The sequence below is a fragment of the Balaenoptera physalus genome (assembly GCF_965194825.1).
Source record: "Balaenoptera physalus genome assembly, chromosome: 7".
NCBI classification, from domain to species: domain Eukaryota; kingdom Metazoa; phylum Chordata; class Mammalia; order Artiodactyla; family Balaenopteridae; genus Balaenoptera; species Balaenoptera physalus.
Genome location: NC_138886.1, coordinates 4454527 through 4476318, shown reverse-complemented (window position 1 = coordinate 4476318; position 21792 = coordinate 4454527). Strand labels below are relative to the sequence as shown.

The window sequence follows — 21792 nt, the reverse complement described above, 5'->3', positions numbered from 1 at the left end:
TTAATAATTTATCCCCGCTGCAACTTTTCTTACCAATAAATAGGAAATAATTTGTTAAGGAGAATTCCCCCGGCACCCTGGCTTTCTCCCTGGGATGAGGGGGTGGGGACGTGTCTCTGCATCCTTTCTCCGAACTGGTGTGGGCGACCGAGGAACTTGGACTTGGGGAGGTGAGAGTCAGAGCTCAGTCGTTTCATGAACGGGGAAACCGAGGCACAGGCAGGGCAAGGCCCCACCCAAGGTCACACACGGGGTCAGGGACGGTCTCCGGGATCCCAACTCCATGACCTCGTGGGTCGGCGACCAGGCCCAAAGAGTTTCCCCCGAAGTTCTAGAAGCATCATCCAAGGCGGAGGGTGGGGCTAGCTCCTCTGTGGGTTGACTTCCCCCCACTTTTGCTCCTGCCTAAGTCCTGTTCTGTAAGACGGAGCTGTGCTGCCTCGCCTTCCCCTAAGCACCCCGCTGGGGTCCCCGGGGAAGGCCGTGCTCCGAGTCCTTGCCCAGCCCCTCTTGCCCAAGGCTCTCCCTGGCAGCCCCCCGCATCCAGCCTCCCACCCGCAGATGCCCCAGCCCCAGCTGAGGTTGATGGGGCTGAGGATGAGACTTCAGCTAGCAACTTGGCAGACAGGTTCAAAAAAAATCTGTCAGCTGCTAAACTGTTCCCTGGGTCCGCCCACACGCCTCGGTGGCACCCGAGCCTCTGGGGAGTGGCGCACGGCTGGGGCGCCAGCCGCCTTTCCCTCTGGGCGAGGGGCACAGTTCCTGACTTGTGTCCAAGCCCGACGCCCTGGCTTCCTGTCCCACCTCGGCCACTGCGGAACCCTGTGACCTTGAGACATTGCTCAGTCCCCTTCCTTTGCAGAATGTAAGTAAAAGGACCCCATCCTCCAGGATAAAGCACATGCAGGGCTTAAGCATGGCCGTGACCTTGCCCTTGGCCCAGGCCACGGGGCTGGTGATAGTCAAGATGCTCTCCCTACACCCATTGTCCACAAGCCCAGGCCCCCCAGAGTGCTTGCCACGTGGCACCTGGTGCAATTCTCAGGACCGTCTATGAAGTCAGCATTCACAGCCTCCCTGGACTTTCATTCACTGGACAGAGCTTTCCTGAGTCCCCGGAAAGTGCCAAGGTCTGGGCTGCAGTGGGGAAGGAAGCGGGGGAGGCCACGGCCCTCGTGGTACTTGCCCTGCAGTTGGGAACCTAAGGCTCACGGTAGTGGAGTGACTGCTCAAGTGGCCAGTGAACGGCCGAGCCCTGTACCCGCCCTCCCAGTTACAGAGGGCAAAGCCCTTCCCGCCACACTGTGGCCCGCTGCTCCGCAAAGACCCAAACCTGCTTTGGCGGTATCCAGCAGTGGTGTGATTTTGTCCCAACACAGATTTGGATGGCAAGGCCAGTCTGCATGAAGTTGTTTATTCCTCCTCCTAAGACTTGCTTACAATTCCGGTGACTGCCCCATCCATACTCTCCTTGGTTAAGGACTCAAAGCCAAATAGCCAGACTTCCCCCGGGCAGGTTACCTCCATCTCTGCTAGCAGTCAGCTTTCCCACTCGATGATATATATATTTGTAAACTTCTTCATTTTTTAAAAAAAATTTTATTTATTTATTTATTTATCGGCTGCGTTGGGTCTTCGTTGCTGCGCGCGGGCTTCTCTCTAGTTGCGGTGAGCGGGGGCTACTCTTCGTTGTGGTGCGCGGGCTTCTCACTGCGGTGGCTTCTCTTGTTGCGGAGCACGGGCTCTAGGCGCGCGGGCTTCAGTAGTTGTGGCACGCAGGCTCAGTAGTTGTGGCTTGCGGGCTCAGTAGTTGTGGCTCGCGGGCTCAGTAGTTGTGGCACACAGGCTCAGTAGTTGTGGCTCGCGGGCTCTAGGCGCGCAGGCTCAGCAGTTGTGGCTCACGGGCTTAGTTGCTCTGCGGCATGTGGGATCTTCCCAGACCAGGGCTCGAACCCGTGTCCCCTGCATTGGCAGGCGGATTCTCAACCACTGCGCCACCACGGAAGCCCTCGATGATATTTTCTGCTGGTAGCTTGTCTCTGCTCTTTACAACCTGGCCTCTGACTCCAGCTGCACCCTTTGCACAAAAAAATAACATAAAAGCAAAAGCATTGAAGAGACAGTTGCAAGGTCTCTTCAATGAAAAGCCTGGGATGAAATGTTTCTCTGTAGAACAGTTGGTCCAGGTGACTCCTGCTCAGTGTTTGTGGAGGAGATTTGTCCCCACCCCGTTCTCTGCTGTGCTGGTGTCCAGGCTGACTGCCTTCCCCTCGCCCTGCACCCTGGCCTTCACCCCTCCAGCTGTGCTGCCCCACTTTGCAGGTGACTTGCCTTTGTGTATCTGTAGAGATAAGTGAGCCGCAGACATGATGGGCTTGGTTTCCCCAAGATTTCCTTGCTGGGGTCCCACAGGATCCAGAGGAAGTGATGCAGGGCTGGCAAGTACTTGGTTTCTTGTCTGGGAAATGGAGCTGCCCTACCTCCTGGGGGTGCTGGGAGGATGCGGCTGGGATGGATGTGCAGTGCCCAGCCCGCCCTGGCCCATGGTTGGCATTCAGTGAATGTCATGATCGTCACACCCTTTCAAGCCAGCAGTCCCACTGTAGTCAGTGTCGTGTGCGAAGTTCCTGGCTTCACCATGAAGAGGCCAGGTGCCCTTCAGCCTTACTTCTTCCCCTGGAAGGTTGCTGGGAAAACCCTTGACCTAGTGTACGTGAAGCTGCTGTTTAATAATAATTGCTACCATTTGGGGACATTTCCTAGGCATTTCATACAGATTATCTCATGTGATATTGGATGAGAAAATAAAGACTCAGAGAGGCAAAGCAACTTTCTCAAGGTCACACAGCCTCAAGGGGTTGAGCCAAGATTGAGCCCAAGGCTTTCAGACCCCAACACCAGTTTCCTTAACTGTTTGACCCCAGAACAGGGGTTCCTAACTGGGGAAATGGGACCTCATGAGTCCCTTAAGTGGAAAATGTGATGTGTTACATTTTTCCAGAGAACATCCTAAGGTTTTTAAACAGGGTATGATTTTTTGTTTTTGGTGATATTCATGAAATGTTTAAAGAAACAATGACGACTTTTGATAATATCAAAGTTTGGCTCTGCTGTCATCCTGAGAAGTTAGGGGTGTGCCCCAAACATCCCTGGCTCTTTCTCCCCGGTATTAGGCCACTTTATCTTGACGGTGATTAGTTAATCTGATCTCATAGAGATGAGTGGAAATGGGCAGACCTAGGAGGCCAGCCAATGCTGGCCCCCCTGCCGGCCCCTCCCTCTCACGCAGCGATCAGCCGTCAGATGCAGCAGTGCTCAGGGTGCGGGGCTCGGGGTGAACCGGCCTTCGCACCCCAGGCTTCCTCCTCGCAATCCTCCCTAGTGAAGAACAGGAGGAAAATGAGGGTATGAGCCAATGGCGCTTGGGAAGGACCGTGGGCATGAAGCTGCCTTCAGTCGGGGGCACTCTGGCCCCTAAATGGTTAAATGGAATTCCGAGATCTTGGGGTGGGAGGGCGGTGGAAGAAAGAAGAGAAATAGGAGAGAGGGAATTGTGTTGGCGATGGCTTGGGATTTATTTATTGTGCTCGCTGTTGATTAAGCCCGCTCACTCCGCAGCAGGCGCAGGGCTGGTAAATACACAGGCTGATTCATTAGTTTCTGACCATCTGCTTCCCGGGCTGAGGCCGGGGTGGGGGCGGGGGTGGGCAGTGAGCCCTGCAGGTTAGGGCAGCTTGGCTCTGGCAGCCAGGTTGGAGCCTCCCGTCCCTTGGCAGAGCCGGCTGTGTCAGTCTTCCTGATGACAGACAGGCCAGGTGCATAGGGGCGTGAGGGATCCAATGTCCCGCCATGGGGACCACAGGAGGCTGGGCAGGTGAGGGAACGTAGGCAGGGGGATGGAGAAGGACCAGGGGAGGGAATTCCCTGGAGGTCCAGTGGTTAGGACTCCGCGCTCTCACTGCGGAGAGCCCAGGTTCAATCCCTGGTCGGGGAACTAGGGCCCCATAAGCTACGTGGCATGGCCAAAAAAAAAGGACCAGGGGAGAGGTGAGGTGTTTCACGGCAGCTGGGGGTTGACAGGAATAATATCAACATTCCATATGAGGTCTATTACTATTAATCTAATTATCATTCTATTAATAACTAATTAATAGGGTGACCGTAATAACTGTAACTTAGTGACTGGTTACTGAGGTCCAAGCCCTACAGGGAGGCTCCTCTACACTGTCCCAGATAAGCACACTAACAATTCTGTGGTGAATGATGAGGGAACTGGGTTCAAAAATGAATCAGGCAAGGAGGGCTTCCTGGAGGAAGTACGTCGGGAAAGCTCTAAAAACCCAGAGTAGGGAAAGCGGCTGCAGGGTCACAAGCTCAGAGGTGAGAGGGGATGAGACAGCCGGGGAAAAGGCCCAGCTTCAGTGCTGGGTGGATAGCTTTCCAGGTGGGCAGAGTAGCATGATGCCACCTGGTGCCAGCGTATTGAGAAGCGGGATGGTAGAGGAGGGCCCCAGAGAGAGCGTCTGGTCGCTCCTCCCACCCTGACCCACGCTTTGCTCACTTGGGGTGAGGCATGTATTAGTTTGCTAGGGCCTGGGTGGCTTAAACCACAGAAATTTATTTTCTCATGTTCTGGAGGCTGGAAGTCCAAGGTCAAGGTTTGACCCTTGAAGACCAAGGCAGGTTGGTTTCTTCTGAGGCTTCTCTCCATGACTTGCCAATGGGCCCCTCTTGCTGATTCTTCATATGGTCATCTCTGTGTGCACGTGCCCCAGGGGTCTCTCTGGGTATCCAAATTTTCCCTTCTTGTAAGGACACCAGTCACCACCCTAAGGGCCTCATTTTAATGTAATCACCTTTAAAGGACCTATTTTCAAATACAGTCACATTCAGAGGTACTGGGGGTTAAGGCTTCAACATATGAATTTTGGTGGGGGGGGGACACAGTATACTCCATAACAAGGTGCCAGGGGCGGTAGAAGAAGGGAAGCTGTGGGAAGAGGATGATTGCTGGGTTGGGGGAGGGGAGGATGCCCACTTGGGTGCAAACTGTGTCTTCCGGTCCCCAGTGTCCAGGTGTGAGCTCTGAGCCGGCTGAGGGCCTGGGGAGCAGGCTGTCCCCCACAGGCAGGCCTGCCCCCCTTTCATCACCAGGCCTGGACTCTACAAGCCATTGAGCCATCCCCATGGGGCCTTTCAGCCTCTCCGCATTCCGGGCAACATCACAAGATCACCAACTGGAGCGCAAGGAAGCTTGGACCCCCGTGGGCTGAGCCAAGCCCCTCTCCCTGCCATGTTTTGTGTGAGGTCCCAAGAGTTCCAGAACACCCCTGAGGTTGTCCAGGACAGAAGCAGGTTCATCCTCAAACCCCTCCCACCCTCAAGGAGGCCCGGACCAGTCCTGCCCCACCCTGGACCTCGGTTTCCCCATTTGCTCAGTGAGGGGGGTGGACTCAATGCTGTGCCCCTTCCACCCCTAGTTTTCCGGGTCCTGGGAATCAGCAGGTCGGGCCAGGTGGGGTGGACAGTTGTACCACAGGGGACCCAGAACAGAGCTATTTTGGTGGAACCTGCCTCAGTAAACCCCAGAGCCAGCCTGCCCACTGAGGATCCCTGGGTGGCCTAGGAACTGGTCCTCCACTAACGGGCTTCAAAGGTGATGGCCCAAGGTCGCTGCGGTGATGCCGGCTCGGCCCCTCGGGAGACAAGGCGCCCACTGACACTGGGAGCCAAATGCTTCATTTTAGAATGTGAGGCTTTAACTCAGATCGAAGCCGCTTTGTTTCTGAGCAAACCAGGGACCTGAAATATTCATCAAAGGAGCTGCAATTGGTCTGGGGCGCGTGCGGTTCTTAGTGACGGTGTTTCCTTTTAATTAATAGCCTTTATTTTTTAGAGCAGTCTTAGGTTTACCGAAAATGTAGCAGACAGTCCAGAGAGCGCCTAAGACCCGTTTCCCCACACAGTTGCCCCATTATTAACAGCTTGCATTAGCGTGGTACCTTTGTTACACGGACATGTTGTTATTAACGCAAGCCCACGTTGACAGTAGGGTTCCCTCTTGGTGTTGCACAAATGTATCATGTCATTTATCCAGCATGACAGTGTCATACAAGACGGCTTCACTGCCCTAAAAATTCCCTGGGCTCCCCCCTATTCATCCCTCCAACCCCCGGCAACCACCACGTTAGTGATATTTTCAGGCCTCCGGGGGAGTTCACACGGCAGACCAGACCCGGGGGATGGATTTGAACTGCGGAGGAGGGAAGCCCCGGCTGGAGCCCGCTGGGTCAGGGAGTGGGCTGCCAGCTTTCGGAGGCGGGGGTGAGGGGAGAGGAAGCACGTGGGGGCCGTGCCCTGCCTTCCCCAGCCGGTGTCCCCCACTGGGCCTGCCAGGCACGTGCCGAGGACCCAGAAAGGATTGCCACAAGACGCACCCGCTTGAGGGGAACCTGGGCTGTGCGTGAGGCAGACACGCGTGCTGTGGGGACAGAGAGCAGGCCCCAGTGACAGACAGGCCACAGTGTGGCCCCCAGCTCTTCCCAGCAGGGCCTCAGGCAAGGGCCACCACCTTCCAAAGCCCGGGTTGCTTCATCCCGAGCATGGAGCTGACACTCCCACACTGTGAGCATTGGCAGTGAGCTAGTTACTAAACAGGAGAGAAATGAGATAATGTGCTGGGCACCAGGGGGCTGTGACTTTGACTTCTTCCACCGCCCCTCCTGTTGCTACTAATTGTATTGTCTGAAGGGTCGAGAAGGCATCTCTGTGTAGGAGATGTTTCAAGAGTCAAACGTCCATCAACAGATGAATGGATAAAGAAGATGTGGCACATCTATACAATGGCACATTGCTCAGCCATAGAAAGAAACAAAATTGAGCTATTTGTAGTGAGGTGGATGGACCTAGAGACTGTCATACAGAGTGAAGTCAGAAAGAGAAAAACAAACACCGTACGCTAACACATATATATGGAATCTAAAAAAAATAGTGCTGAAGAACCTAGGGGAAGGGCAGGAATAAAGACGCAGACGTAGAGGATGGACTTGAGGACACGGGGAGGGGGAAAGGTAAGCTGGGACGAAGTGAGAGAGTAGCATGGACATATATACACTACCAAATGTAAAACAGATAGCTAGTGGGAAGCAGCTGCGTAGCACAGGGAGATCAGCTCGGTGCTTTGCAATGACCTAGAGAGGTGGGATGGGGAGGGTGGGCGGGAGGCTCAAGAGGGAGGGGATATGGGGATATATGTATGCACGTGGCTGATTCACTTTGTTGTACAGCAGGGGCTGGCACAGCATTGTGAGGCAATTATCCTCCTATAAAGATGAAAAAAAAAAGTGTGAGTAGGAATTTGGAGGCAGACAGAGAGTGGAAGGGCATGTTGAGGAGAGGGAACGCCATCTGCAAAGGCTCAGAGGCACAGACAAGGGAGGCCTGGAGGACAGGAGTGCTCAGGTGGGAGGCCAGGAACAGTGGCTCCAGATATGGTGGGAGGAGGTCAGAGTCAACGAGGTAAAGTGGTAAGGCTTTACCCTCGAGGCAGTGGGGAGCCATGGAGGGTCTTGGAGCAGTGACTAGCTCCCGCCCTTCCTGATTGTCTGAGCTTAGAGTAGGAACAAATGTGTTTTCTTGGGAGGCAATAGAGCTGCATGTCTTTGTGGGCTTCAGAAGAGAGAGGCTTCCTGGTGCCCGGACGTCGGAGCACAGGCTCTGAGACCTCTGGGCAGACACCGGGGCTGGGCTGGGACAAGGCTCCCGGGCCCCCCAGAGCATCCAGCGTCCACCCTGGTCTTCTCCCCCACCCCCACCCCCGCAGGAGAACCCCTACCTGTGCAGCAACGAGTGTGACGCCTCCAACCCGGACCTGGCTCACCCGCCGCAGCTCATGTTCGACAGGGAGGACGAGGGCCTAGCCACCTACTGGCAGAGCGTCACGTGGAGCCGCTACCCCAGCCCGCTGGAGGCCAACATCACCCTCTCGTGGAACAAGAGCGTGGAGCTGACGGACGACGTGGTGGTGACCTTCGAGTACGGCCGGCCCACCGTCATGGTCCTGGAGAAGTCGCTGGACAACGGGCGCACGTGGCAGCCCTACCAGTTCTACGCAGAGGACTGCATGGAGGCCTTCGGCATGCCCGCCCGCCGGGCCCGCGACCTGTCGGCGTCGGGTGCCCACCGGGTGCTGTGCACGGAGGAGTACTCGCGCTGGGCCGGCTCCAAGAAGGAGAAGCACGTGCGCTTCGAGGTGCGGGACCGCTTCGCCATCTTCGCCGGCCCCAGCCTGCGCAACATGGACAACTTGTACACGCGGCTGGAGAGCGCCAAGGGCCTCAAGGAGTTCTTCACCCTCACCGACCTGCGCATGCGGCTGCTGCGCCCGGCGCTGGGCGGCACGTATGTGCAGCGGGAGAACCTCTACAAGTACTTCTACGCCATCTCCAACATCGAGGTCATGGGCAGGTAAGGCCCGGGGGCGACCTGGTACCCAGGATGTTACCTGCTTCCTGGGATATTACCAGATACCTGGAATGTTACCTGAGGCCTAGGATGTTACCTGTTTCCTGGCATGTTATCTGATACCTGGGATGTTACCTGGTACCTAGGACGTGACATGGTTCCTGGGATAGTACCTGGTTCCTGGGACGTTACCTGGTACCCAGGATGTTACCTGGTTCCTGGAATATTATCTTGTTCCCAGGATGTTACCTGTTTTCTGGGATATTACCTGATAACCTGGAATGTTACCTGGTACCTAGGGTGTTACGTGATACCTGGGACATTACCTGGTACCTGGAATGTTACCTGGTGTTACATCAACGGGGCTACCTGCGTTTTTCCATGGAGGGAGGTGAATGGTGGCTGATAAATGTCCTCCGTAGGGCCCAGGCTACCTCTAGCCACAGGGCTGGGAGGTCTGGAGAGGATGGGTGGAGCTGAGCAGACCTGGGCAGTGTGGGTGGGGCTTGAGCTAAAGCCTGGTGCTTGGGAGGTACAATGTAAGTGGCCACGGACTCAATGAATGGGCACTTGTGTCTGGGGGGTGCCCAAGACCGCCTTCAGGCTCCGTGATTTGCTAGAAGGACTCACAGAGCCTAGCAAAGCTGTTATACCCACAGTTGCTGTTGTTACAATGAAAAGATACAGATTACAGTCAGCAACAGAGACAGGTGCAGAGGACAGGCTCTGGGAGATAGCAGTGCGAGCTTCCGGTCTTCCTCTCCCAGTGCAGCAACGATGTGTGACATAGCACGTGTGAAGTAGCGCCAGCCAGGGGAGCTTGCCCGAGCCTGGGTATCCAGGGGTTTTATTGGGAATTGGTTATGTAGGCATGGCTGACTGCCCACGTGGTTGACCTTGGTCCCCAATTCCTTGACCCACAGGTCATGTTGATACTACATGGCCCAAGGCTGCCATCATAAATCACATCATTAGCGTAAATTATCTGGAGTGGTCCAAGGCCCCAGGTAAACAAAGACACTCTTATTGGGCAGGACATTCCAAGGCTCATAAACTCCTCCCAGGAGCTAGTTAAGGGCCAGACTTTTCTTTGGACTATGTAGCGTGTGGACAACCCAACCCTGCCGAGTTATTCCTTTACTCACAGCTTTGGAGAAGAAAATGTTTTGTGGACACTTTGTGGGGAGGCAAAAGACCATCATAGGAGGTAAAAACAGCCTTTGATTCCCAGGAACTCTTTAGATTGCAGATGATAAAATGGTCGCACGCTGTCCCAGATCATCTGTTCATTCGACAGATGACCTGCTGGTCAGTAGGGGCAAGGCCTTTATCCCAAGCCACAGATATAACACCCTGGTCTGCACTCAAGAGCGAGGCTTGGGGGGGCCCGTCGCTGGTAACCAAGGGGTCAATCATAAGGGGCAGCAGCGTGTAACACAAGAGCTCTCTAAGTGTGGTTCCTGGGCCAGCAGCATTAGCGTCACTTGGAAACTTGTTAGAAATGCAAATTCTCGGGCCCCATGTCAGACCTGCTGTATCGTAAATTCCAGGGGTGCGGCCCAGCAATCTGTGTTTTAATAAGCTCTCCGGAGAATTCTGATACACACTCACGTTTGAGAACCGCTGGTGTGACAGTTGGGAGTAGGCATTCTGGAGCCGGATGGCCTGGGTTGAATTCCCAGCTCTGCCGTCGACTGGCTGTGAGCCTCCGGACGAGGGCCTCTCTGTGCCTCAGTTTCCCCATCCGTAGAACAGGGAAGATAACGAGCATCCTTCTCGCATTGGGTCGTGGTAAGCTAAATGAGTTAGAGTTAGAGTTGATGAAATACTCAGAGCTACTATGAGCTTGTGTTTATTACATCGTAGTTTAAACTACTGTGGGTTTAGCACGTCACACATGCTAACAGAGTGTTTATTGAATAAAATAAATAGTGTTTAAAATAATGGCGTCCGAGAGCTGGGGCAGGTTGAGGAAGGACCAAGTTGAGACCCAAGGGTGTTGGGGCATAATTAGAGCCAGGAACATGGCTTAGGCCAGTTTGGGCAGGGGCTGCACCAGAACCCAGCTGGGACCACATACCCTGGGCAGCTTTCCACAACAGGCTCTACAGACTGCCCGAGTATATAATTACTGATGAGTGCAAAAACCAGTTTGCTGCATGGTGTGTATAGTATAATCCCATTTTTGTAAAATATATAATATGCCCGCACACATGATTTCTCTGTTGACATTGACATTGGAAAGAAGCCCGTTAGGGCCCAGGAGCATCGTGGATGTGGGGAAAGGCTAGAATCTTGTGTACTAACTTCTCACTGTGGTCACACCTGCGGAGTAGGGGTGGGCAGGGGCGGTGTGGGGCTTTGGTTTTCCGCTGTGTCTGCATTTTATTTCCCTTTGACTCTGTGTGTGGATTCCAGGTGGGCCAAGGCAAAGGCAAGCGATTCATGAGGTGGGGTCAAGTTCAAGGCCAGCAGGCGGCAGTGAGGCAGGTGCACATGCAGGGGCCTGTGGTTCTGACACCCGTGATTCCTAACCCGCCCGCACTTGGGGCAGGCTATTTTAAACCAGGAACGGTCTGGAAACCACCTGATATATGGCAGCTATTGTAGTAGTGGGGAGTCAAGGATCAAGCTCCTGCTCTGTTTCTCGGATCTATGTCCAGGCTTTGGGCCGTTGGTCATCTTGGTGGCCTCTGCCAGCCCTGAGGATGCAATGGTCTGGTTCTTTTAAGACCCTCCCATCCACCGACCCAACAGCTTAGCAGTTCGGAGGTAGGAACAAGATCCCCACCCCTTCTGGGGGCTGTGGCCCCTTTCCTGACCTCCTTGGGCTGCTACGGGGGTGTCCCTCATCTTCAGGAATCTAATCAAGGGCCTGCCTGCCACTTCATTAGGCGGCTCATGCAGGGTCCTGAGGTCTGGGCCGGCTGCAGGGTCTGCGCTGGATGGTGACAGCCAGGACCTGTAGTGCCCCTTACACCTCAGCCAGGGGTGAAGGTCCTTTTTCTCTTAGGAGGGACTCTGAGATGCCTAAGTGGGGCAGATCGTATTTGGGAAGGGACAGAGGGACAGAGCGGGGCAGGAAAGAGCCTCAGCTTTTCAGCCTCATCCAAATCAAGAGGGCTGTTCTGGTGCCAGGTGACCTGGGGGTCAGGTGAGCTGGGTTCCAGCCCCGCCTGCCTGCACCCCTCTCTGGACCTCAGTTTCCTGTCTGTAACCTGAGGACTGGGGCTGCCTGGAGCCCGTGCCTTCCTGGCAACGTGGCAGGGCGGTCCCTGCCCAGCAGCTCCCAGTTCCCGTTGGCACCCAGCCTCTGTGGGTGGTGGGGATTAGCTGTAGTGGTGGTGAAAGTACGCAATCAATTCACAGATAAAGTAAGTACTCTTCAGGCGGCTGGTTGGCAGGAAAGCGGCAGCTTGGCTAATCGATTAATTAGGTCTAGTTAGATGCTTCAGCAACGGGCTGTGACTTCCTCTACTTTTCCTTTTTAAATTCCAGGTGGGAAAGTCCAGCTGTGCCTGGGAACCAGAGAGGCCAGAGGGGCAGGGTGGGGTGGCAAAGGTGCCCGTGGGCCCACCCAGATGATGCCCTTGGTGTTCCTGAGTAGTGACCTGAGGATCCCGGGGCTCTCGGGTGCTGGGATTTCAGACTGAAGTTGTTCTGGAATTTGCTCAGAATTTCATGACCCAGAGTTACACGGTGCCTCCCCCTGTGGCCTGCTAACGATAGTAGCTGATATTTATTGAGTGTTTGCTATGGGCTCCTTTCCTGTTGAGCAGTGAGCTAAGGGCTCACATACATCTTAGTTGATCAGTAGTCGTTCACTTCCCACATGGTTATTAAATCTCTAAGACCCCACAAGCTGGAGCATTGAGCAAGCCGGACCTGATCTCCGCCCCATAGAGCCTTTCCCACAGGGACGGCATTCCCCTCCACCTCGTGTTTTTAGATAAGGAGGCCGAGTTCAGGGGACATAAGTAGATCACACAGCGAAACTGAACACCAAACAGCCAAGGTCCAACCCAAGTGTGCCCAAGCTCAAGTCCATCCCTCTATGGAATCCAAAGGTCTTTGATACCATGGATGCTTCCAGCCCTGTCACTCATGTCGTCTATTTCCAGCCAGCAACACCTGGCTCTGGGGGAGGAGGATGGAGCAGATGGAGAAGCCCAGGCCCCTGGGGATGAGGACCTGGTACAAATCAGGAGGTGAGAGGAAGGAGGAGAGCGAACCGCAGCCCCACAAGGCAGTGGTGCAGGGAGCAAAGTAGCCTCCAGCATCTGGAGGTCCCGGCCCACCACCGGCCTCCCCTCCCTTCAGGACCAGGCAAAACAGCCTTGCCAGTCCTGCTTACTCTGGGTCTGAGATAAAGAGAAGAGGGGGGTCCCGCCCGTTAAGTTGCTCCCCTTCCTGGAAGGCTGGGAGGGGGTGGGAGCGATTTTCTCCTTCCACACACAGGGAAACTCAGGTGTGGACTGGGAGAGCGGCTGGCTTTAACTGGGCAAGTCCGGGGCGGCACCGGATTTGAGGAAGAATGAGATGGTGCTTGGAGAAAAGACAGGGCCCCCACCTGCACCCCCGACACAGTGGTCAAGGGCAGCCAGGCCCACATCCAACCAGCTTCATACAGGAGAGCATTTTACTTTATTTATTTATTTATTTATTTTTTCAATATTTATTTATTTTATTTTTGGCTGCGTCGGGTCTTAGTTGCGGCACACGGGGTCCTTCGTTGCCGCATATGGGATCTGGCATGCGGGCTCTTTCGTTGCAGCGCGTGGGTTCCTCTCTAGTTGCGGCATGCGGACTTGGTTGCCCCACGGCATGTGGGATCTTAGTTCCCCGACCAGGGATCGGACCCCCGTCCCCTACATTGGAAGGTAGATTCTTAACCACTGGACCGCCAGGGAAATCCTCAGGAGGGCATTTTAAAACAACGGGCTCCCCAGCCCCACTGCTAAGAGCTCTGGATCCCACAAGTTTGGGGCGAGGTCCAGAAGGCTTTATCTTTACAAATCTCCTCAAGGAAGTGGAGAGGTGGGAACCCTCAGGTAGAAGATGGCATCATTAGACCAACCAGGGTTTGAATCCTGCCTCCATCACTGATTAACTGGATCATCTTAACCTGTCTAAGCCTCAGTTTTCCCATCTGCAAAATGGAGATATGATAACGACCTCACCAGCTTGGGGTGAGGCTTCAGTGAAATGATATATTTGAAGAGCTTACCCTAGTGTCCCATTCCTCTGGCTAGGTAGCCGGAGAGGTCAGGGAGAGAGGCAGACCAGATGTGGCCACATCTTCTGATGTTGTGAGAGAAGGCACATAGCAGATATATATGTGAAATCACTTGCTTTTTGAAATACTGGCACCTACTCAAAGTTCTTTGAAAATCCTGTGTAGGTAAAACAAAACACACCTGCAGCCCAAGGCGGCTCACAAGCTGTCAGTGTGCCCCCTCTGCTCTGAGACCCGCCTGTCTTCTCACAGCTGTGACAACATAGCCACTACACTCACAGTATTCTGCAGGCCCCTGGACACCTGGGATCTGAAGTGTGGACAAACTCCGGGTAAACAGCCTGCTGACTCTGGATCTGGGGCAGAGGGAAGGGGAAATGGTCATCCTATTCTCACCCCCAGGCCCTGCCCCAGGGCAAAGTCCTCCACCCAGAAAACTCTTGGAGGCTCCAGGGAGCCAGTCCAGCTGGGCCTTAGCCAGCCAAGGACAGGAAAGGAAGAGTGAGTTCCCCATTCTTGGAGGTATTCAAGCCAAGCAGGGTGGTGTTGGTGGGAGATGATGGAGAGAGGTCCCACGCATCAGATGAAGGTCCTGTGCACCTGATCTGTACACCATTGATTAAGTGAACAGGAACTATAGATGCCATTTTAAAATTTGGTCGGTGTGAGAATCCACCAGCTTTCCCAGATGCTGCTGGGGTCTGGCTTCTCATCCAAGGTCCCGGGCCAGCCAGCACCCGCCTGGTTTTCTCCCCCCTTGACCCCCTGCCCCTTTCTTGCCTTCTTGTCTTCTTCCATAAACGTCCTGTCCGTATTGATCACCCAGTAACTGGAGATAGACGGAACTTAGGACAAGAATAGAAACCGCAGGAGGGAAGAAGGCTTTGTGCACGTGTGTGTGTGTGTGTGTGTGTGTGTGTGTGTGTGTGTGTGGAGGGGAGTGGGAGGGGGAGGGGATCAGAGAGAGCAGAGGCCTTTCCACTTACTGCACGTACTTGCCCCGCCCTCCGTCTAGTCTCTTCCGTTGCTGGTCCACAGGGAACATGGGCGAGAAGGGAAGCGTGTGACTTTATTCTGCCTGCACTGACCCTTGTAGCTCTGTGACCCCCACCTGGGGTTGGGGGGGTGGGGCTCCCCCCTTCAGTAACATTAGCTGTCATTGCTGAGCAGTTCTTACGGGCCGTGTGGTATTCTAAGTTCCGTGTGTGTGTTTCCTCATTGAGTCGTGCCCCTTGAGGGTCCTTGTCCCCAGTATGCGGATGAGGAAACTGAGGCTTGGAGGTTAAGAAATTGATGGAGGTGCCCCCTTAGGATGACTGCTGTCAGAAAAACAGAAAACAACGAGTGTTGGCGAGGATGTGGACAAATAGGAACCCTTGTGCACTATTGGTAGGAATGTAAAATGGTGCAGCTGCTGTGGAAAACAGTTTTTTGGTTCCTCAAAAAAATTAAACATGGAAATCCCATATGATCCAGCAGTTCCGCTCCCGGATATATACCCAAAAGAACTGAAAGCAGAGACTTGAATAGATACTTGTGCATCCACGTTCCTAGCAGCATTATTCGCATGGTGGAAAGGTGGAAATAACCCAAGTGTCCATCAACTGATGATGGATTAACAAAATGTGGTCTATACATACCATGGAATATTATTCAGCCTTGAAAAGGAAGGAATTCCTGACACCTGCTGCAACATGGGTGATATAAACCAGACACAGAACGACAAATACTGTGTGAGTCCACATCTGTAAGGCACCAGGAATAGGCAAATTCACAGAGATGGAAAATCAGATAAGGTTGCCAGGGGCTGGAGGGAGGGGGGAATGGAGAGTTATTTAGAGGGTATAGAGTTTCTGTTCGGGGTGATGTAAGTGTTCTGGAAAAGGATATTTTTTAAAGGTAATTGCTTCTATTTGTTTGTTAATTTTATTTTATTTTTGGCTGCGCCGCACAGCTTGCAGGATCTTAGTTCCCTGACTAGGGACTGAACCCTGGCCACGGTGGTGAAAGCACTGAGTCCTAACCACTAGACCACCAGGGAAGTCCCTAGAAAAGGATATTGATGATAGTTGCACAATAATGTGAATGTACTTAATGTCACTGAACTATACACTTTAAAATGGCAAAATAGTAAGTTTTATGTTATGTATATTTTAACACACACACACGCACACACACACACACAAGAAGAAAAAGAAATAGGTGGATGCCTTCCATGTCAGACTGTCCAGGTGCAAATCCTGGCTCAGGTGTGACCCAGGGCAAGTTTCTTAACTTGTCTGTGGCTCCTTTCCCACCTCCATAAAATGGAGATAATAACCATGGAGTTTTTTTGTTTGCTTGTTTGTTTCATTTTTGGCTGCGTTGGGTCTTCGTTGCTGTGCACGGGCTTTCTCTAGCTGCGGCGAGCGGGGGCTACTCTTCGTTGTGGTGTGCAGGCTTCTCATTACAGTGGCTTCTCTTGTTGCAGAGCACGGGCTCTAGGCACACGGGCTTCAGTAGTTGTGGCATGCAGGCTCAGTAGTTGCGGCTCATGGGCTCATGGGCTCTAGAGCACAGACTCAGTAGCTGTGGCTCATGGGCTTAGTTGCTCCGCGGCACGTGGGATCTTTCCGGACCAGGGCTTGAACCCGTGTCCCCTGCATTGGCAGGTGGATTCTTAACCACTGCGCCACCAGGGAAGTCCCATAACCATGGAGTTTAAATCAGACAACCCATGAAGAGGCTCAGAGCCGTGGCCAGGCCATGGTAAACATGCAGTAAGTGCTAGGGTCACCACTGTGTCAATAAAACACCAAGATCACAGGGCACAGCCTGGAGGTCCTTCTACGGGGCCCGTGAGCTTTCAGGAGAGTGGGCTTTAATGGTCCTGGACTCCCGGAGATACATGCTAAGCATTGTGTGGGTGTGAGGTCGGCCCAAGTGAGGGCCTTAGTTTTCATTCCATTGCCAAAGGGGTCCATGATCCCCAAACGTTTGGAGAGTCAGTTTCGTGTTCTATTTTTTATTTTTTCAACCCAACGTATATGTTCCCAGCTCATTAAGGACAGAGATTTTGTTAGGTGCAGTTTACACCCTTTAACCGAATCTGCCAAGCTTCCTGAACCACTTCCTCCCACCAAAGATGGGACATGCACAATATTGTCGCCTGCTGAGGAATGGGGCGGGGGCAGAGCTGTGCTGAGGATATGGGGGGTGTCCACTGCCAAGTGTGGCAGGGGGACCCATGGGGCATTTATCCAGGTTCCTTTGGGTACCTCTGGGCTGCTCACCTACCAAGTGTGGCCCCAGCCCTGGTGGGAGGGGGCAGGAGGGGGGTCCTGGGTTTGGCTGGGGTCTCAGAAGATATGGGGCCCTGGTGGGTGAGTTAGGGATGGAATCCCTGACAGTAATGCCTTCCAACAGTGCTGGGGAGAACGAGCGCCCCCCTTTCTCTCTCTGAGTGGGGAGGATTTCCTTCTGAGAGTTTTGTCATTGTCGTATTAATTCATTCAATGGATATTTTTAATGGGCCCTTGTATTAGTTAGTTTCCTGGGGCTGCCATCACCAAGTACCACAGATCAGGTGGGCTTAAAACAACAGAAATGTATTGTCTTACAGTTCTGGGGGCTTGAAGTCTGAAATCAAGGTGGTGGCAGGGCCATGCTCTCCCCAAAACCTGTCAGGGAGAATCCGTTCTCCTCGCTGCTGGCGGAAGCCCCTGGCTGTAGACGCATCATCCCATCCCTTCGTCTGTCTTCTCGTGGCCGTCTTCTCTCTGTGCCTCTGTCTCGATAGAGTGTTCTCCCCATATCTCTTCTTCTTAGAAGGGCAGCAGTCATACTGGACTAAGGGCTCACCCTACTCCAGTATCACTTCATCTTAATTTACATCTTAATCACATCTGCAAAGACCCTGTTTCCATATCACGTCACAATCACAGGCACCAGCATAGATAGAACTTCAATCTGTCTTTTGGGGGGACACAATTCAATCCATAACAGGGACCTACTATGTGTCCAACACAGCCAGGTGCTTCAGATCCAAGAGCCCCACGGGGTTTACAGTCTAGTAGGGAGATAGGAATAAACAAACCAAACCACCACAGGTGACTAAAGGTGCTGGGAAGGTAACAAACCGAGGGGACTATAGGGAGGGTGGCTGGGAGGGCCGACCTGACACCGGGGCCCAGGTGGTGGGGGAAGGCCCCCAAGGAGGAAGCTTTTTTTTTTTTTTTTATCAGAACATTTAAAACCCCACATTTGTTTATTTATTTATTTTTTGGCTGTGTTGGGTCTTCGTTTCTATGCGAGGGCTTTCTTTAGTTGTGGCAAGCGGGGGCTACTCTTCATCGCGGTGCGGGGGCCTCTCACTATCGCGGCCTCTCTTGTTGCGGGACACAGGCTCCAGACGCGCAGGCTCAGTAGTTGTGGCTCACGGGCCCAGTTGCTCCGCGACATGTGGGATCTTCCCAGACCAGGGCTCGAACCCGTGTCCCCTGCATTGGCAGGCAGACTCTCAACCACTGCGCCACCAGGGAAGCCCGAGGAGGAAGCTTTGAAGGTGGAAGGGTGAGCGGGAGCAGGTGGAGGTGCATTCCCGGCAGGGGAACAGCAGGTGCAAAGGCCCTGCCTTCACCTCACGGGTGATGCCTTCTAAGAACTTAACGTGACGTGGCTAGAGTGTGTGAGCGCCATGAGAGCAGAGGGGACAGGGCCAGGTGGTGCTAGCCCTGCAGCCTCGGGAGGGAGTAGGTTTTGTTCTAAGTTCAGGGAAAGCCATTGCAGGATCTTAGGCAGGGAGGTAACACTATCTGATTTCTGATGCTTGGCCGCCTGAGTTGGGAGGGGCATCTGGAGGGAGACCAGGCCGTTTCCGCCGAGACAAACCACAGCCTGGACCGGGCTCTGGATGTGGAGGTGGGAGCCGAGGGCTGCCTGGGGATGGAGTTGACGGAGTGGCTGGTGGGAGCGGGAGGCATCCAGGGGGGCCCCGGATTCTGGCTGGAGGCCCTGCGTGGATGGAGATTGTACCTAGTCAAGTGGGGACAGCCGGTGGAGGAAGAAGTTTCTGGAAGAAATTTTTAAATATGTTTACATTTTGTTTTGTATATTATCATACAGCAACATTGACCTTTGGGAGTGCAGTTCTATGAATTTTAACCCATGTAGCTTCATATGACCACCAGCACAATCAAGACACAGAACAGCCCATCTCCGCAGAGAGCCCCCTCGAGCTGCCCCCTTGTAGCCACACCCTCCTCTCCCGGCCCCCAGCCCTCAGCAAACACTGGTCTCTGTCACTACAGTTTTGTCTTTTTTTTTTTTTTAACATCTTATTGGAGTATAATTGCTTTACAATGGTGTGTTGGTTTCTGCTTTATAACAAAGTGAATCAGTTATACATATACATATGTTCCCATATCTCCTCCCTCTTGCATCTCCCTCCCTCCCACCCTCCCTATCCCACCCCTCTAGGTGGTCACAAAGCACAGAGCTGATCTCCCTGTGCTATGCGGTTGCTTCCCACTAGCTATCTATTTTACATTTGGTAGTGTATATATGTCCATGCCACTCTCTCACTTTGTCACAGCTTACCCTTCGCCCTCCCCGTATCCTCAAGTCCATTTTCTAGTAGGTCTGTGTCTTTATTCCCGTCTTACCACTAGGTTCTTCATGACCTTTTTTTTTTTTTTCCCCTTAGATTCCATTTATATGTGTTAGCATACTGTATTTGTTTTTCTCTTTCTGACTTACTTCACTCTGTATGACAGACTCTAGGTCCGTCCACCTCACTACAAATAACTCAATTTCGTTTCTTTTTATGGCTGAGTAATATTCCATTGTATATATGTGCCACATCTTCTTTATCCATTCATCTGTCGATGGACACTTAGGTTGCTTCCATGTCCTGGCTATTGTAAATAGAGCTGCAATGAACATTTTGGTACATGACTCTTTTTGAATTATGGTTTTCTCAGGGTATATGCCCAGTAGTGGGATTGCTGGGTCGTATGGTAGTTCTATTTTTAGTTTTTTAAGGAACCTCCATACTGTTCTCCATAGTGGCTGTATCAATTTACACAAGTTTTGTCTTTTTGAAAACGTCTTGTAAATGGAGTCGCACAGCATGTAAGAGGCTTCCTGCGCTCAGCGCGGTGCCCTCAAGGTGCCTGTGTTGTTGCCATCGAGCGTGGTCCTTTTTATTGCTGGAGAGCATCCCGCCCAGGGGCTGGGTGCACCGCAGTTCCGTCCATTTGTTGCAGGAAGGGGGACCCCTTCCAGGACCCAAGTGGGCTCTTGTCTAACACTTGGAAATGAATCGTCCAAGGAGACACACGTGCCGACAAAGCAAGAGACTTTATTGGGAAGGGGCGCCCGGGCGGAGAGCAGCAGGGTAAGGGAGCCCAGGAAGACCGCTCTGCCACGTGGCTCGCAGTCTCGGGGTTTATGGTAATTGGGTTAGTTTCTGGGTTGTCTCTGGCCAATCATCTTGCTTCACCCATATTTTTTCTGACTCAGGGTCCTTCCTGGTGGCGCGCGCATCTCTCAGCCAAGATGGATTCCAGCGTGAGGGTTTCTGGGAGGTTGGTAGGACATATTATGGGCTGGCGTCTCCTCCCTCTTTTTGGCCCCTCCCAAATTCTTCTGGCTAGTTTTTGGCCGGCAGCACCGTGTTCCTTATCGGGACCTCCTGTTGTGAGACAACTCAGGCAAGCGGTCGTCATCATGCCTGGCCAAGGTGAGCGGTTTCATTTGACGGTTCCCTAACACATTCACTCAGAGAAGGGAATTTCAGTTGCTGCCAGTTTGGGGCAGAATGAATGCCTCTATGAATAGAGCTACTCTGAACATTAGTGTAAAGGTTTGGGTATGAGCATAAGCTTTCATTTCTCTTGAGTGAACCCCTGGGTGTGGGATTGTAGGGTCATATGATAAATGTGTGTTTAACTTTATAAGAAACTGCAGAACGGTTTTCCCAAGTGGCTGTGCCCCCAGAGGAAGACAGAGTTCTGTTTTGACCTGTTGCTGTGAGGTGCCCTTGAGGCATGGGAGCATTTGGACGTCCAAGTTCGAAGGACAGGCAACCCAGGAGTCCTGGGCTTAGAGATGACCCCCGACGCCATGGGAGCGTGTGAGGCTGAGAACGAGGAGGGAGATGAGGACTGGCCTGGGATGGAGCCCTGGGAAGTTGGACAGTGAAGGCAGGAGACGGAGAACAAGGAACCATAGAGGGGAGAAAATCGGGAAGGATGGTGCCCCAAAGCCCAGTGGGAGGAGCATATCCAGGGGGCATGGGCATCAGTGTCCTGTGCCACTTGAGGGGTCCAGACAGAGGACAGCCAGGTGGGTCCGTGGACTTAGCAACATGGAGGTCAAAGGTGACCTTGGGAGAGCAGATTTGGGGGAGTCGGGGACAAAGCCCATCTTGGGTGGATTCCAGGGTGAATGCAGAAAACTTTAAAAGAATGAATGAGGGGTAAAAAAAACAAAAGTGGTGTTGATAAGGCTTTCAAGAGGTTTGATCATGAAAGGGAGCAGGGAAATGGAGTACAAGCTGGTGGGGAGTTTGGGGGAAGGAAAGGGTTCTTCCTGAAAAGAGGGAGGGACCGCAGCACCCTGGGGTTCTGGTGATGATGCAGAGATAACAGAAAGGAACAGCAGGGGAAAGTGCTGTAGAAAGCCATCAGCGCAGGGTGGAGGGCCTGAGAGGATGGGGTGGGGGTGTGGGGCGGTCTTCCACGATGTACAAGAAGAAGAGAACAGGTGCGGGCTGACAGACAATATTTAGGCCAGAAACCCCGCTTCTCACACTTCTAAAGACCCCATATCGTCCCGGCAACCAAGGGCAGCCATCCTCCGGGCTCCGAGGTCTCTTTGTAATGAGTCGATAGCGGCACATCTTGGTGTCAAAGAGAAGACTGCGTCTGAATTCAGACTCTTTCATTTGCTAGTTTACGGTCCAGGGCAAGTCTCTTCAATTTTCCCGAACCTCAGTTTCCCCATCTGTGAAATGGGATCCTACTGTCTTGAGGACGGTCTGAGAACTTGTAGGTCAGCTCAAGGCCCAATGTGCAGTAGGTGCTTGGGAAATGGGAGCCCTTGTTATTTGT

The 21792-nt window shown here is 53.2% G+C and overlaps 1 protein-coding gene across 7 annotated transcripts in view; it reads left to right on the top strand.

Moving 5' to 3' along the window:
- Nucleotides 1–21792, top strand: part of NTNG2 (netrin G2) — a 76462-nt gene that overhangs the window by 24349 nt on the left and 30321 nt on the right. For all 7 annotated transcript variants that reach the window (XM_082468161.1, XM_082468160.1, XM_082468159.1 and 4 more), the window contains one exon: nucleotides 7823–8466. In XM_082468161.1, coding sequence (XP_082324287.1) covers nucleotides 7823–8466 — 644 coding nt within the window. The remainder of the gene's footprint in view (nucleotides 1–7822; nucleotides 8467–21792) is intronic.